At 35.2% G+C, this 13,527-nt stretch overlaps 1 protein-coding gene across 15 annotated transcripts in view; it reads left to right on the top strand.

Annotated features, from left to right (window-relative positions):
* Window positions 1-13,527, top strand: part of EXOC6 (exocyst complex component 6) — a 123,649-nt gene that overhangs the window by 50,918 nt on the left and 59,204 nt on the right. For 13 of the 15 annotated variants that reach the window (XM_084525698.1, XM_084525696.1, XM_084525695.1 and 10 more), the window contains 6 exons: window positions 849-896; window positions 1,003-1,093; window positions 1,983-2,028; window positions 9,618-9,822; window positions 11,141-11,296; window positions 12,300-12,368. In XM_084525698.1, the coding sequence (XP_084381824.1) occupies window positions 849-896; window positions 1,003-1,093; window positions 1,983-2,028; window positions 9,618-9,822; window positions 11,141-11,296; window positions 12,300-12,368 (615 nt within the window). The remainder of the gene's footprint in view (window positions 1-848; window positions 897-1,002; window positions 1,094-1,982; window positions 2,029-9,617; window positions 9,823-11,140; window positions 11,297-12,299; window positions 12,369-13,527) is intronic. The other 2 variants (XM_084525690.1, XM_084525685.1) reach the window with 1 other exon arrangement.

The raw sequence follows: 13,527 nt of genomic DNA, 5'->3' as shown, positions 1-13,527 counted from the left end.
ACTCTGGAAATGAGTAGGAGAGTAGGTGGAGTTAGCAGTTTTCTTTAGAAATGAGAACTAAGATTTACTCACAAATCAGAATGGAGGATAGTGAATTATGAGATCCGTCCCTTTTAGCTCTCTTTACACTTTTGAGAGCAAAATATGCACACCAGACAGAATGAGCATAGTTCATCAGAGGTTATGATTAGAAGAGCATTATATAAAGGATATTCAGATAACAAGAGACCAAATACAGCGTCAATGAGGTCATTGAGCATCTTTGTTCAGAAATTAATGAGATTTTTAATAAACTAGAATGTGCTTCCTTATTATGATGACCTAATGAGTCACTTACTATGTGGGAAAATCTGAGGTCGAGCTTTGCCTGCACCTGCAGCATTAAAATGTTGCTGTGGTTTGGAGATTTCCACGTTTGATGTTAATCAACCACCCAGTGTTTGCATTCAGCAAAGTATGAATGTTTAATTACCATAAAATGCAATCACCATTTCTTACAGACAATGAATGGCCCATAGAGCTCATTGAGGTTATCAAAAAGGGACCAGTGGTCAATTGGGTCAATGATTTGAATTGTTTGACAGACCTACAGAAACAAGGAAAGTTCAAAAATCCCAAGTAAATTTGAGAAGTTTGCCACAGAATCTGTTAGAAAGAACTGTCATAAGTAATTGAAGTTAACAAAAGCCCTTTGCGATCAAAAGTTCAAGTTCAAGCTGTAGAGTTAATTTGAATTTGCATTTCTTTGTTCTAAGTTTCTCATGAAGCATGATCTGATTACAAGGGTGAGCAGTCACATCAGGGCAATATATGCATATTTGTCTAACAAAGGTGAAATTATTTTTAAGGTCCAAGTTACTGATACCAACCGAAGGCTTCAGGATGCTGGGAAAGAGGTGAGAAAATGGTGCTTCCTATATGGGCATTATGAGTATTTGTAGCAAATTAAGTTTATTTGCATAATTTAATTGTAATTTTCTTTTAAAAAAACAACACTCCAAGGTGATAGCCCAAACAGAGGAAATCATCCGATGTAGAGTTCAACAACGGAATATTACAACAGTTGTGGAAAAACTACAGTTGTGTCTACCAGGTGAGTGCCAGATAGCTGAATACGATGGCAAAAAGTAAGTCAAAATAGCCAAAGTGCAAAAGAATTTTATTTTTAAGTTGTGTTCTTGTAACATCCAGTTTAGCAGAAGGATTGCTGGGTTTTAGAAAGCTGTCTGCATGTAGATTCCGCAACTTTACAGTGTTTGACATAGGGTAATTATGTCACTTTGTGAGAAGACATTGAGACAGATATAAATGATGCAAACAATGTAGCCACATACAGCTTCAAATGCAGTCATACTTTTAATATGGTAAACAATAAATTTGTTGCTTAATTTTTTTACTGTTTGAGTTCTGTGAAAAATACTGATGAGTCCATTTGAACATCTTTTGTCTGTGTCATTGCAGTCTTTTTTTTTTAATAAATCATAAGGGCTCTAAAAAGTGTTTTAGAAAGGTGATATTGTAGGGTTACACCTAGCTCTATAATGTTTGTAATATTAGCGTAAAACAGATTTGAGAACTTTTCTTCGTTAAGTCTTGTTGCTGACTTGCTATGGTTACAGTAGATGGTACTGTTGCCATTTAATGGAGACAGGACATAGACTTGTAATACAGTTGAAGTTATGGTGCATAACAAGTGAACAAATGATGTAGTGTCTACTATTCTGTTTAATCTTAATTGTTTTTTCATTTGAAAGCTGTTAAGATATTGGCATTTTTATTTGCCTTAGCTGCTTTCTAGATTTTTTTTTGTTTTGTTTTGCTAGTTTTACTACATTTCTATTGTAGCAGGAATCGACTAAGGCAAATTTAGCGTATCCTTTTCTGTGGTTTATTTTGTTCTTTACAGTATACGTTGCCTTTTTTTTTTTTATTAACTAAAGCCACAATAAGATCCATGGGTTAATCTGCTTGTTTTTATGCAGTGCTGGAAATGTACAGCAAATTAAAAGAACAGATGAATGTAAAAAGGTGAGTGAATTTATTTTTCTTAGCAAAATATATTTGTAAATAAACCGGTAGATTAGCAAAAACTAGTGCGGACAAGTCAATTTTCTAAGTCCTGTAGTGTGGTATGAATAGTCTTTTCATATCTTGTCTATGTTTCAAGAATGTCAGTACAAGTGGACAAATGTTATACTAAATAAAGACTTCTGGGACCTTAACAATTGCCATGAAAAGTAATGTTTAGTTAAAAAAGCATTAAATGCAGTGAAAATAAGTTTATAAAATGTGACATAGAAGGTATTTTTTAATACTTGAAACAGTTTAAAATGCAAGAACACCACAACTGTTAGGGAGTAAAGACCTTTGCAGTGTACATTAATATCTGCTTAATTTATCATAATATATTTAAATCAAAATTATAATCCAAGAAAAAAGGACATTTTATTCCATATATTTTTCCTCAGATCTGTCTGGTATCTGTGCTAATTTTTTGTGTATGTAGAACTATGAGAATGAAGTGCAGAAAGTGTTGTGTTTTTTCATCAGTGTTGAAAAGGGAAAACAAACAAACAAACAAACATAATCAAAACCATAATGAAAAATAAAATTCTATGATAAAAATAAAATTGTATTATAGGGTTTTTTTTGACTGGTACCTCACCAGTTGCACCTTCCTCTGTTGTGTCTTCATTTTCCGTTTTCTCTGAGCGCCGCTCGTTGCAGCTGTACCCCTTTATTCCCAGTTCTCTCTCCCCAGCCTCTTGTCTGCCCCTGCCTCCCTGCAGCTGTCATCCTGTCCCACAGGGCTGCTGCTGCCACCTTGTACCTCATGCACGCACACCCCAGGAATACAGCTTCTTCTTTTTCTTCTTCCTGCTTTCTACAGGATCATTGCCACTTTGTCCCTTGGTGCGCTTCATGCAGCCCCAGTCACACTGATTGCTCTTTCTCTTCCCTGCTGGATTTGCGGTCATTGTCATCGCCTCTGTGTGCTCCTGGCACCACTGCAGGGAGCTCCTGTTAACAAGTCTGTCTGGATCTAACTGTCTCCATTTAGAACCATTTGTGCATAGTCAGATGTATGCAGTGCAATCTGGAAGTACTTTTTGACTGTGTGTTTGGATTTCTGTGGTCTCAATAGGCAACATCTCTTGTCATACTGCTGGACACTTAAATATCCTAAACAATTGCCTTTGTGTATGAGTAAATCAGCTCGAAAGCCTGTGTGCAGACATGTCCAAAATGGATCAGATCTATGCACCAGATTAATCAGCAGCACTGTAGCAAATCTGATACATCTTCGTCATCAATTAATGTGGTATGTGACACTTGTACACACATACTGTGGAGGAGGTTTTCTGCAGAAATACGAGTGCTTTGAGGAGAAACTAATAGCTATGGCTTTTGCTGTATCACATTACAATCAAAACTTGCTGGATAGGACCCAGTGTGGTAGATCTCACCAGCTTGACTACTATACACAAGGTCTTCTGAGCAAAACACTGGCTTGACGTTTGCTTGAAGTAGCTGGCAGCATGCCGTTGCAGTGATTTTTGGAGCAGCTCAGCAAAAGGATGTAAACAGTCCGGTGCCCCTGCTAGTCTGCTTGGAGAATGTAGTGCAGGGTGTGCTGCCTGAGCTGCACCACTTCCTGCTGCCTTGTGCAAGGTGGTCTGCAGAGTGTGCTGCTTCTTGCACGTTGAAAATTTGGAAACACTAGGATCAAGGTCTACATTCTACCATTCCACTGATCTGTCGGGCAAAATAAACAACATTCTGGCTTTAAAATTGTGAGGGAAATGATAATTCCTAACATCATCGTGGAGAGATCACTTCAGTGAGATAAAATGGCAGATGGCTTTTAACGTTTTCACTCTGTTTACAAAATAGATTTGCAGTTAGAGTTCACTGATATTTGATGGGCTTTCTGAAAAGCATCAGTATTTGTTAAATCTAAAACTAAATTTCCATTATTTAAAAGATTCATTCATAATTTTCCTGTGGAAGGAGTTGCTAGACTGGAAATCTTAAATGTTGCAAGCCAAATGATGATACACTGAATTGAGGGGTTTGGACATGTCCTTGTCATACCATAAAAAGATCTAAGGGAAAGGGGAGATGCCATAGCTTTGATGTACCATGCCTTGAAATCACATGGAGTACAGAAGGTTTAGACTGTGCTGCAGGCTACTGCTCCAGCTCAGATAGATCTCATTAGCTACGGTATGGTCACTACTTTGCCTGTGACTTACAATTTTCTATAATACAGCCTAGAGGTGGATATTTCATAGAACTTGCAATTAATTCAAATGATAATTTCCTTGTGGCTTACCAGGCAACAAATCCAAAGGGTGAATGTGTCCTGGTCTTTATCACTAAGTGGTTCAGCAGTGACAAGGACATGCAGAGCATTAGTGCTAAGATTTCACAGCTGATGTGTACAGGTACAAGGAATTTCAAAACTGCCCTTCCTAAGTTCTGCTGTGAGGCTTTCTTGGAAGAGTCAGAGATACAAGCATTCACAATGCCTGACATAACAAAATTATAGGAGTGTTTATTTTGGACAAACATAATTTTTCACATAAGCTTTCACTGAGATTTGTGAATGCAGCAAAGCTTTCATTGGTTTAAAAAAAGGGGGGGGGGGGGAGGGAAGACCTCTTTTCTTTTGAGTTTGTTTGAGCCTTTTAGAATATAATTTCATTATTCCATTTTCTTTAAATGTGACACTATGAGTCAAACTAGCCTTTCTAATATTTGGAAAAAGGGAAGAAGAAAGTGTGGATGTTCTATATTTTAGGGAATAGTTGTTCTACAATAAAAATTGGAATTCCATTTCTTTTTTTCTTGATGGCCACCTCTCAAGATAATGTGGGATTTGGGGTCTGGAACACATTCTGCTTTATGCAGACAGAATGAAGTTTTACTGAGGAGTCCAAAGAGTCATCGATTGGTAGCAACTTCTGGTCACTACCAACATGGGCTATGTTTGAACTGATGACCTAGAGGTGAAAGAATCTGTATCCTATTTATCTGTTTCCTGAGCCATGCATAACACAAGTTGACAAGAACTATAGTTGAGAGGAAATAATTGAGGAATCTGCTCTAAACAGACACAGTTGGCTGGAAAGATTTATGGAGGGTTTAAAGTCTTAGAGGAGGAAGCACAAGGGAGAGGCGTGGTTTGTCCACTGCTCTTCAGAACACCTAGTGAACTTCCTTTAGTTTTAAGTCAGAGATAAGGTCATTACATATTTCATATAGTTCTGTTGGCATGGCCCGTGTGTTTGGGTTTTGATACATTTCACTGGAAAGAGCTCTCATTTTGATACATTTCACTGGAAAGAGCTGCTTCAAGTGATTGTGAATGACCAGTCTAATTGGAATCGTTAAAACTGGTGTTTTTGCAAAAATTCTTTCACAGTAAGTATTACTAAAAACAACAAACAAACAAACACTCCCAACACAAAATGAAAATAATTAAATGATTAAATCTGCAAAGGTTGTTGCTGAATCTTCTTCAGTCTGTTCTGGGAACGACTATGGTCTTTCAGACTGAGCTTTTTGCCCTGAAAAGCTTGGGTTTATTTTCTGACCTTGCTATACCTTCTTCTGAACTGTGGAAAAGACAGACTTATTTAGTCTTTTAGGTTACTAAGGCTCACTAAGAATCATGCAACCTTTCTCTGCATAAACATTCCATGCATTCAAATAAATGTTAAGACATGGAGAATACAAATAGGGAAATTTCATAGTTTATACATGTATAACTTGGTTCTCATATCTGTATGACAAGGGAAGATAGAGCAGATAAAAAGCGATGCTCATTTGTTTTTCTGCATTGTTTTGGAGTGATGTCAAAATGAAGCACTGGACTTTACCAACTGCATATCAATGCCCAGTGGCATCCTGCTTCTGGCAACCCCCTTCCCCACAACAAAACAGAACAATAACTACAACAATAACAACAAAAGAAACACCCTAAAAATAGGCATTCGTTACTGTGCTGAAAGCTGCATTCTTTCTCACCATCTTCATAATATTATTTGTTTGATAATTACTGTTTTAAAGAATGGACACCTACCACATCATTATGGATGAAAAATGTATTCCATAGAACTTGTTTTTTTTTTTTTTTTTTTTTTTTTTTTTTTTTTTTTCACACAGGAGGTCTTCCATATGATTTTTGGAAATACTGAACTTTTGAGTCACTATCCAGAAGTTTCAGAATAGCGGTGCCTTGATCTTCTAATTTGGTTATCCTTTGGGCAACTTTTAACATTAGTATGCTGGAGAACCTTAAAAATCAGGTGTTGAATTATAAAGACAACTATAAGACAACTAGAAATAAAAAAGTTGTTTGTGTAGTGAAAGGTGACATATTTTCAATTGCATTTTCAATGTGTGAATTTGACTCTTATTACTGAAAAATTCTAATCAACTCCCTTAAATTTATTTTGTTTTGATAGAGAACAAAAAATATTGAGTATTTAATCAATGGAAATGTAATAAGAGGGATATATAGTATTTGTCTCCGAAGGAAGCACACAATTCAGATAACATCTTTTTCTTTGTAGATTCTTTCTGTTTCTTAATAAAATTAAAGTGAGAATTTCAAGATTATCTCTTCTTTTCTTTTCTTTTTTTTTTTTTAATGGGAAGTTTTAGTTACATGACAGTACATTTCTGTACACAAATATTTGCACGCAAATGCTTTCTCCTCAGTGAAATACACAGCCTTTGAATTCATCTTGCTCCCATCCTGTGTCAGTTCTTGACTGCTCTATTTAACGTGGAGCTTTTTTAGTAAGTTACAGTAATTCTCATATCTGCCTCCAAATGACACTCCACTGTTAAAAAAATCTCCTGGTTTTGTTTGTTTGTTTTTCAGTCCCACTTTTTGCTGATTTTAGAAGTTTCCATTTTTATAGTGGAGATGTTATTAAAGGTCTGATCAATCAATTTTACAGTGTTCTGGCAGTAATGACAAGATGGATCAGTTCAGTACAGTCTTATTGTATGATCTCCATTGTTGTTTCAAACTTCTATCTTCGGTTTCAAAACTTGTAAGATTTGTTTTGGAAAACATATTCTTACAAGATTAGCTCAGAAGAATAGATAGGTGACTGCTACATTTATATGACAAAAATAACACTGAAAATGCTTCTCATTTATATTTAAATGGACAGTCTTCACCTTTATATGATAATGTATGATATAATGTAAAAATCTTCAGCATTGAGTTAAATCTATGGAATGTTTTTAAAGGAAAATATTTCATGGAATGATGTATTTGTATGATATGCAAAACTTTTTAGTTTAAATCCTGACCTGCAAGTGACCTTCAAATTAATAAGACTTCAGTGCTTTATCTGAACAGATGCTAAAAGGGCAAGGTCTTGAGCTCCATATATATATAATTAGTAAGCGACTCTAGAATGGATTTAAAGTGGATTATGTTAATTCTGAGCTTGGAGACAGCAGTCAAAACCTTCCAGATGAACTAACAGTGTTCTGATAAGCTGATCTGTATAATTTAAATACAAACCTTTTATACGATTTTGATGCTATTATGGTTTTATTCCCCAGAAATCTCACCATGTGGCCCCTCTTAGTCATTTGCTATTTAAAAAAAAAACACACAAAAAACACAAAACAACAAAACCCACACACATAATACCCCCAGATCCATTCTTATCTGCAACATTCCTGTTGCCTTATGTATATTTTATATAAACCAAGCACATAATAAACAAAAGCACCTAATTTACACTTGAAACCTCTTTATTTGCAGTCTCCTGAAAGCAGTTGTGTTCTAGAATAAAAGAGAAGGTTTTTCACATCCTCTGCCTATGCTGAATTGTTAGCTTAGCTTAGAAATGCATTGACTGAGAAAATTAAAAACAAAAAAAAAAGTGTTTATTTCAGAATGAACCATTAAGTCAGAACTGAACTATTAACAACTTACTATTGCTTGTCTGTGGAAGGGAAACCATCAGCTTGAATTTTATTTCAGTTTGAACATGAAGACCTATTCTATCTATAAAGTCTATCTATCCAGATGAACCACAACTGAAAAAGTACACATTTCCAGTTTCTCTTGAACATTTTCAATGAACTTTGCAGATATTCTGTTTTACCCTTTCAAAATGATTCAGTAGTTTTGCATTACTGATTGTGTAGGACTTCAAAAAGAAAAAGGAGCCAAGGTTGTAATACAAAAAGCTAAAACTGGGCTAAGTACATCGCTTGGCATTTTTGGAAAGGTTTGGAACTAAACAGCAAGTTAACTGAGTTTGATCTCGGTTTTTCTCCTTTTCCCATTCAATACCAAGCTAGAAGACATTGGTTCACTTTAATCCATTATAATAGGCCAAAATAAATGCGTTTTTTTAAAAGCCTCCCGGACTAAGAATGCTGTGTAAAGGAAAATTCACATCTACAGATAATTGCTGTCCTATCTACAGATAATATGCAGACATACTAAACTCTCTGGACTAAAAGTAATAATCTTGTGCAATATTCATATAAAATGTTCTGTTACAATTTACTGGGAGTTCAGATCCTGTTGTCAGTACAGCATTTTCAGTATCATTTATTTTATGTGATGGATACAAGTTATTTTCATTTTTCCTGAAATGCTCCATAATTTCATTTAAATAACTTTATTATGAAAAAGATAAATGAAAAAATACTTTATCATGATATTTTGTGTGTAGACAACCAATTTCAGTATAGCCTGTTTCACTCTTTCCCCTACAGTTACCTATCTTCATAATTTATGGACACGAGAAGAAATATTTCTTGGTGTTTTCCTTTTTCCCCTCTTTCAGGCCACATCTTCTGTATTTCTGCTATGAATAGTCTGTAGGCTAATAGAACACTGAAGAACACTGTAAATTATACAATCTTTGTTGTTTTTCGTTTGGAAAACCTTCTGACCTTAAAGCTTGTTCAAAGCAGTCATTTTGTTGGTGGGGCATACTGTATTTTGTCAGAACAGTAAATTAGATGCATGACTTATAGCAAAATATGTTAGACTGCTGGAAAAAATGTTGCTTAAGATAAGTTATGCATGTCTTTTCGAGCTACAGATGGTGGAAGGAGAGTGGGTATGGATGTGTGTGTGTGTGTTCACATACACCTAAATAAATTACATGCATGCAGGCACACTTTTCCAAGATTGTTTTTGTTGTTTGGTACATATACTGCAGTGTTAAATGATTGGCAATTTGTGTTTCAAAACCAAAAATTAATTTAAACAACAACAAAAAATCAATCTAAAAGGAGAGAGAGTTGTTAAAACTTTAATGCCTCTGTTCCACAAGTTTCTACATGTGGTATTAGGAATATATTGATTAGAAGAGCTATGTAGAAGTCCATTTAAAATCTTGACTTGACTGAGTTACTCTGATGTTTGTTTGTTTGTTTTTTCCAAATGAAAACTGTATGGACGACCTTTTGTTTCACATTACTCATTTTTCTAAGAACACAGTAATTTCATGAGATGCTTATTGATTGCATGTATAATATTGATATGCTATATCTAATAAACAATGTTTTATTAAAATTTGATAAGAAAGCTATATAATTTGCTTTTAATCTCTTTGTAGGTACTACTCTGCTTTAAAGACAATGGAACAGCTAGAAAATCTGTATCTTCCTAGAGTTAGCCAATACCGTTTTTGCCAGATAATGATAGAAAATCTTCCAAAACTACGTGAAGAAATAAAAGAAATTTCTATGTCTGATCTCAAGGATTTCTTAGAGAGCATTCGAAAGCATTCTGACAGAATTGGGGAAACTGCAATGAAGCAGGTAAGTCTGCCTAACAGGATGATTTGAAAACTGACCTAAAGCTGCAAAACAAAGATGCTGACATCTCATGTAGTTTCTTCCTCTGGATGTGAAGTTCACAATTCCAGCAGTCTGTGTCTAATACAGGAGGCAGCAGCATTACCCCTCAGTAGCATTCAGTTTTTCCTTTCAGATTTGTGTCTGTGTTCTAGACAAGAAGTATTTTCCTCCCTTGGAAGGGAAGGGAAAGTGCTGTGTATCTTAAGTTGCAATAAATAAATAAATAAATCATAAAATTGTGAAATGCTTTGAGTAGTCAGCTCCTAGGAAGTCTGTAACTCAGCTACTGCACCAAAACAGAGTAGCACATCTGGCCAGCCTGCAAGGATGAATAAGACTAAATGATGCGTTGAGATTACCGCCCAGTTCTTTCTGAAGTGCTACTAATACAGGGTATATTATTGGCATATTATCCTTCAGAGGCATGGTAAGAGGGAAGAGAACTGAGGAGAGAGCCAGGATGAGATTTGGACAGATGGAGCCATTGCCTGTTCTGTCACAAAATACTCTGCCGCATAAAAGCACTGGTGCAGGGCAAGTTCTGGGCAAGCAGTTAATGCTTTTAAAAATTACTTGGAGAGCAAGTCAAGTTTTAACTTGACTTCTTGCTGAGCAGAGTTCATGTTAGGTTGCCATTTTGTCATCTAAGATTTTTAGAATTTTGTTTTGTCTTTCAGAAACAAAATTCTTGTAAAATGCAGTGTTGATTAGTATAAATGAAACTTAACTGTGTCTCTCAACAAGGTTGTTTGGATACTGGATATTGTATTGTCCCGTGCCATACCCGAGGAAAAGAGCATCTCTCCACACTTAAATACAAGATTATACAGTGCTACCTTGGTGCATTTCTTTCAACAATACAGACAACATAGTGCATTTGACTTCTGCAGCTGACTGTTTGCTAGGGCTTAACTGAAAACAGCAAACAAATAGCTGGAAAGTTATGTTATGATAACTGTATGAAGATTTGAATTTTGATTCTGTGCTTGTAGTTTGATTGGGAAAGTTGTGAAGATGACTTTGTAATTTTTTTTTCTACTACATTCTGGGGATTTGGGAAAAAACATACAAAAAATAGCTGTTCTGATGAATTTGGAACTAGAGTTCACCACCTGAAACTAACTAAGGACAAAATCAGCAGTATAGGTTGAGAGCACACATTCTGCAGTTACCCTGATTTGTATTCAATATCACCACCTGTTTTTCATGGCATAGCATATACTCATCAATGATGGAATTTGCATTACATCCCTCTCAATTGGTACTACTTTTAAAACAGGCACAACAGCAGAAAACCTTTAGTACCACTCTTCAGAAGCAGAATAACGTAAACTATGGTCGGAATATGCATTTAGCTAGAAGCAGAATTTTGGAATCCAAGAACGAAATTACATTGAAGCGAACATTTGAAGAAGATGATGAACATGAAGAAGAGGTGATGTTTTATTAAATCAGTACATCTTATTTAAAGTGGATTTTGTAGTTTTATTGAACAAAACTTGGAGTCTGCTGTCTATAGATGGAGTAATGTTAGAAGGGACAAGAGAACACTTTCAAGGGACACCAGACGGGATCAACATTTTAGGGGGAAAACGCAAAATATTAATTGTATGAATGACAGCTTTAGTATCATGTTTGGGAACATTCAATCAAATAGAAATTTTAATTATTCAGGAATCAAACTGCAAGTGATATTATATAGTACCTGTTCACTTAAAAGGTTATTGGGCCCAGTAGAATTTTCCTCTGTTGCTAAAGCCAGCAGTTCTTTGTTCAGGACTTCAGCTTGTCTTAGAAGCTTTTCAGAACACTTAATATCCATAATTTGAATAAAATGGTAAATATTTAGACCTTTAAATCTAAGGTGGAAATAAATCTAAATGGTGGAAAATGCTGTGAAAATAATGTTTTCATAACACAAATAAAATCTAATACTGTAAAAAAAGAGAGGGGGAAGTCAAGCAGTTAATTTACTCTTCTGTGTTAGAACAGTCTTTTTGGGTTCTGAATTACTGGCAAAAAGACTGATTCGGTGGCTCTTCAAGTCATTAGTACAAACTAATTCTACCACTTTGTGTCAAAACAGCAGCTTTTATAGCCATAAAACCTGTCAACATGGTTAATTTTGCTGGACCCAATTTGGCTTTTGTCAACCCCAATGTATTTCCATATTCACTTGAAACTTATATATATCAGTCTGTTAACTTCTCACCCTACTAACTGATCAGTTCTTCCTTAAATATTTCCAAATATTAAAGAAGCCAAATCAGACAGTTTTAAAGATGAGGGCACTAAGACTGAATTTGAAAGTTAGGGACATTTCCTTTCCGGTAAGATGTCTTACCAAGTATGTAGTAAGTGGGCGATTTCTATTGGTATTGTGTCACATTTTGCAGATTATATGCTTTTTAAGATTTATAACTTTTTCCTTTCCTCAGGTTTTAACTGCTCAAGATCTTGTAGACTTTTCTCCAGTCTATAGGTGTTTGCACATTTACTCTGTTTTGGTATGTATGACTTTAAAAGACCTTTTACTTTTTTTTTTTTTTCAAGTTGAACATTCTTCTTTATTATTATTTTTTGCAAGCAAGCATATTTCTTCCAGTAGTTGTAGTTCTGGATGAACCAGATGAAATGTATATACCATGGACACAGGGCATGACTGCATATTTTATTTTATATGCATTATAAAGGACACACAGGAAGACTTACTAATTATGTAAGTGGTTTTAGTAATATGGTAAAATAAGTGTCTGTTTTAATATTGATGTCACCATTTTTGCAGGTACCCCTAGTGTTCCATGTTACCTGAATGATTGGGGGGAGACGATCAATATTGCAAAACACAGGAATATTCATTCTAATTTTTTCTACATACAGAAAAAAATGCTAAGGGCGTATAGATGAAATACTTCTGAGTATTGCTAATGCTACAATTTCAGTTGGACCTGGCTTTGACTATTCAGCCTGGGTTAGAGTCTTCCTGTGGAACACTTGCAGCTGTGTAACATGAAAGCTTTATCTTAAAATAATTTTTAGTGTTATTTCACATTTTTCATAAAGAAGGAATACAAACAAAAGTATCCATAATTACATCAGCAATTATTCATCTCAGTGAAAAGGAACAGAAGGACAGGCTGCCAGAACTGTTATAAAAGAGAAGACCATTTATTTCTACAGAGGGAATAAGTATGAAATAACATGAGTAATATAAAGTAGACAGCTAACTTTTGCATATTCTTCCTTTAGTGTAATAAAGCAACAGGAAATAAAATTGATAGGTGACATTTAAAAGTAATATATGATTATGGTCTTCACTGTGTCAAGGATCGTGATGTTGGGTCCTTGATCTAAGGATATGCTCTTTGGGTTTGCAGAGAAAGAACGTTTGCCAGCTTGCAAATTTACTGGAGGCAGAAAACAACTTTGGAGTGTTCTCTGATGTTAAAAGTCCTTAGCCCCTTAGAAAAAAGGCTTTTTGATGTCTTCAGAATAGGGTTTCTGTCTTTCCTGCCAACATCATCCAATTAATAAGCCATGGTAACAATATCAAGAGATGTGCGTTAACCACTTCCTGGATTCCTTCTCTTTTAGCTCCTATTGTAAAACATTTTTTTTTGGAGTTTACAAAACTTTATGATAACAGCAAAGGAGAGTTTATACAAA

This window comes from Aythya ferina (assembly GCF_964211825.1).
Source record: "Aythya ferina genome assembly, chromosome: 7".
Lineage (NCBI taxonomy): Eukaryota > Metazoa > Chordata > Aves > Anseriformes > Anatidae > Aythya > Aythya ferina.
This window is presented reverse-complemented; position numbering and strand designations above follow the sequence as displayed.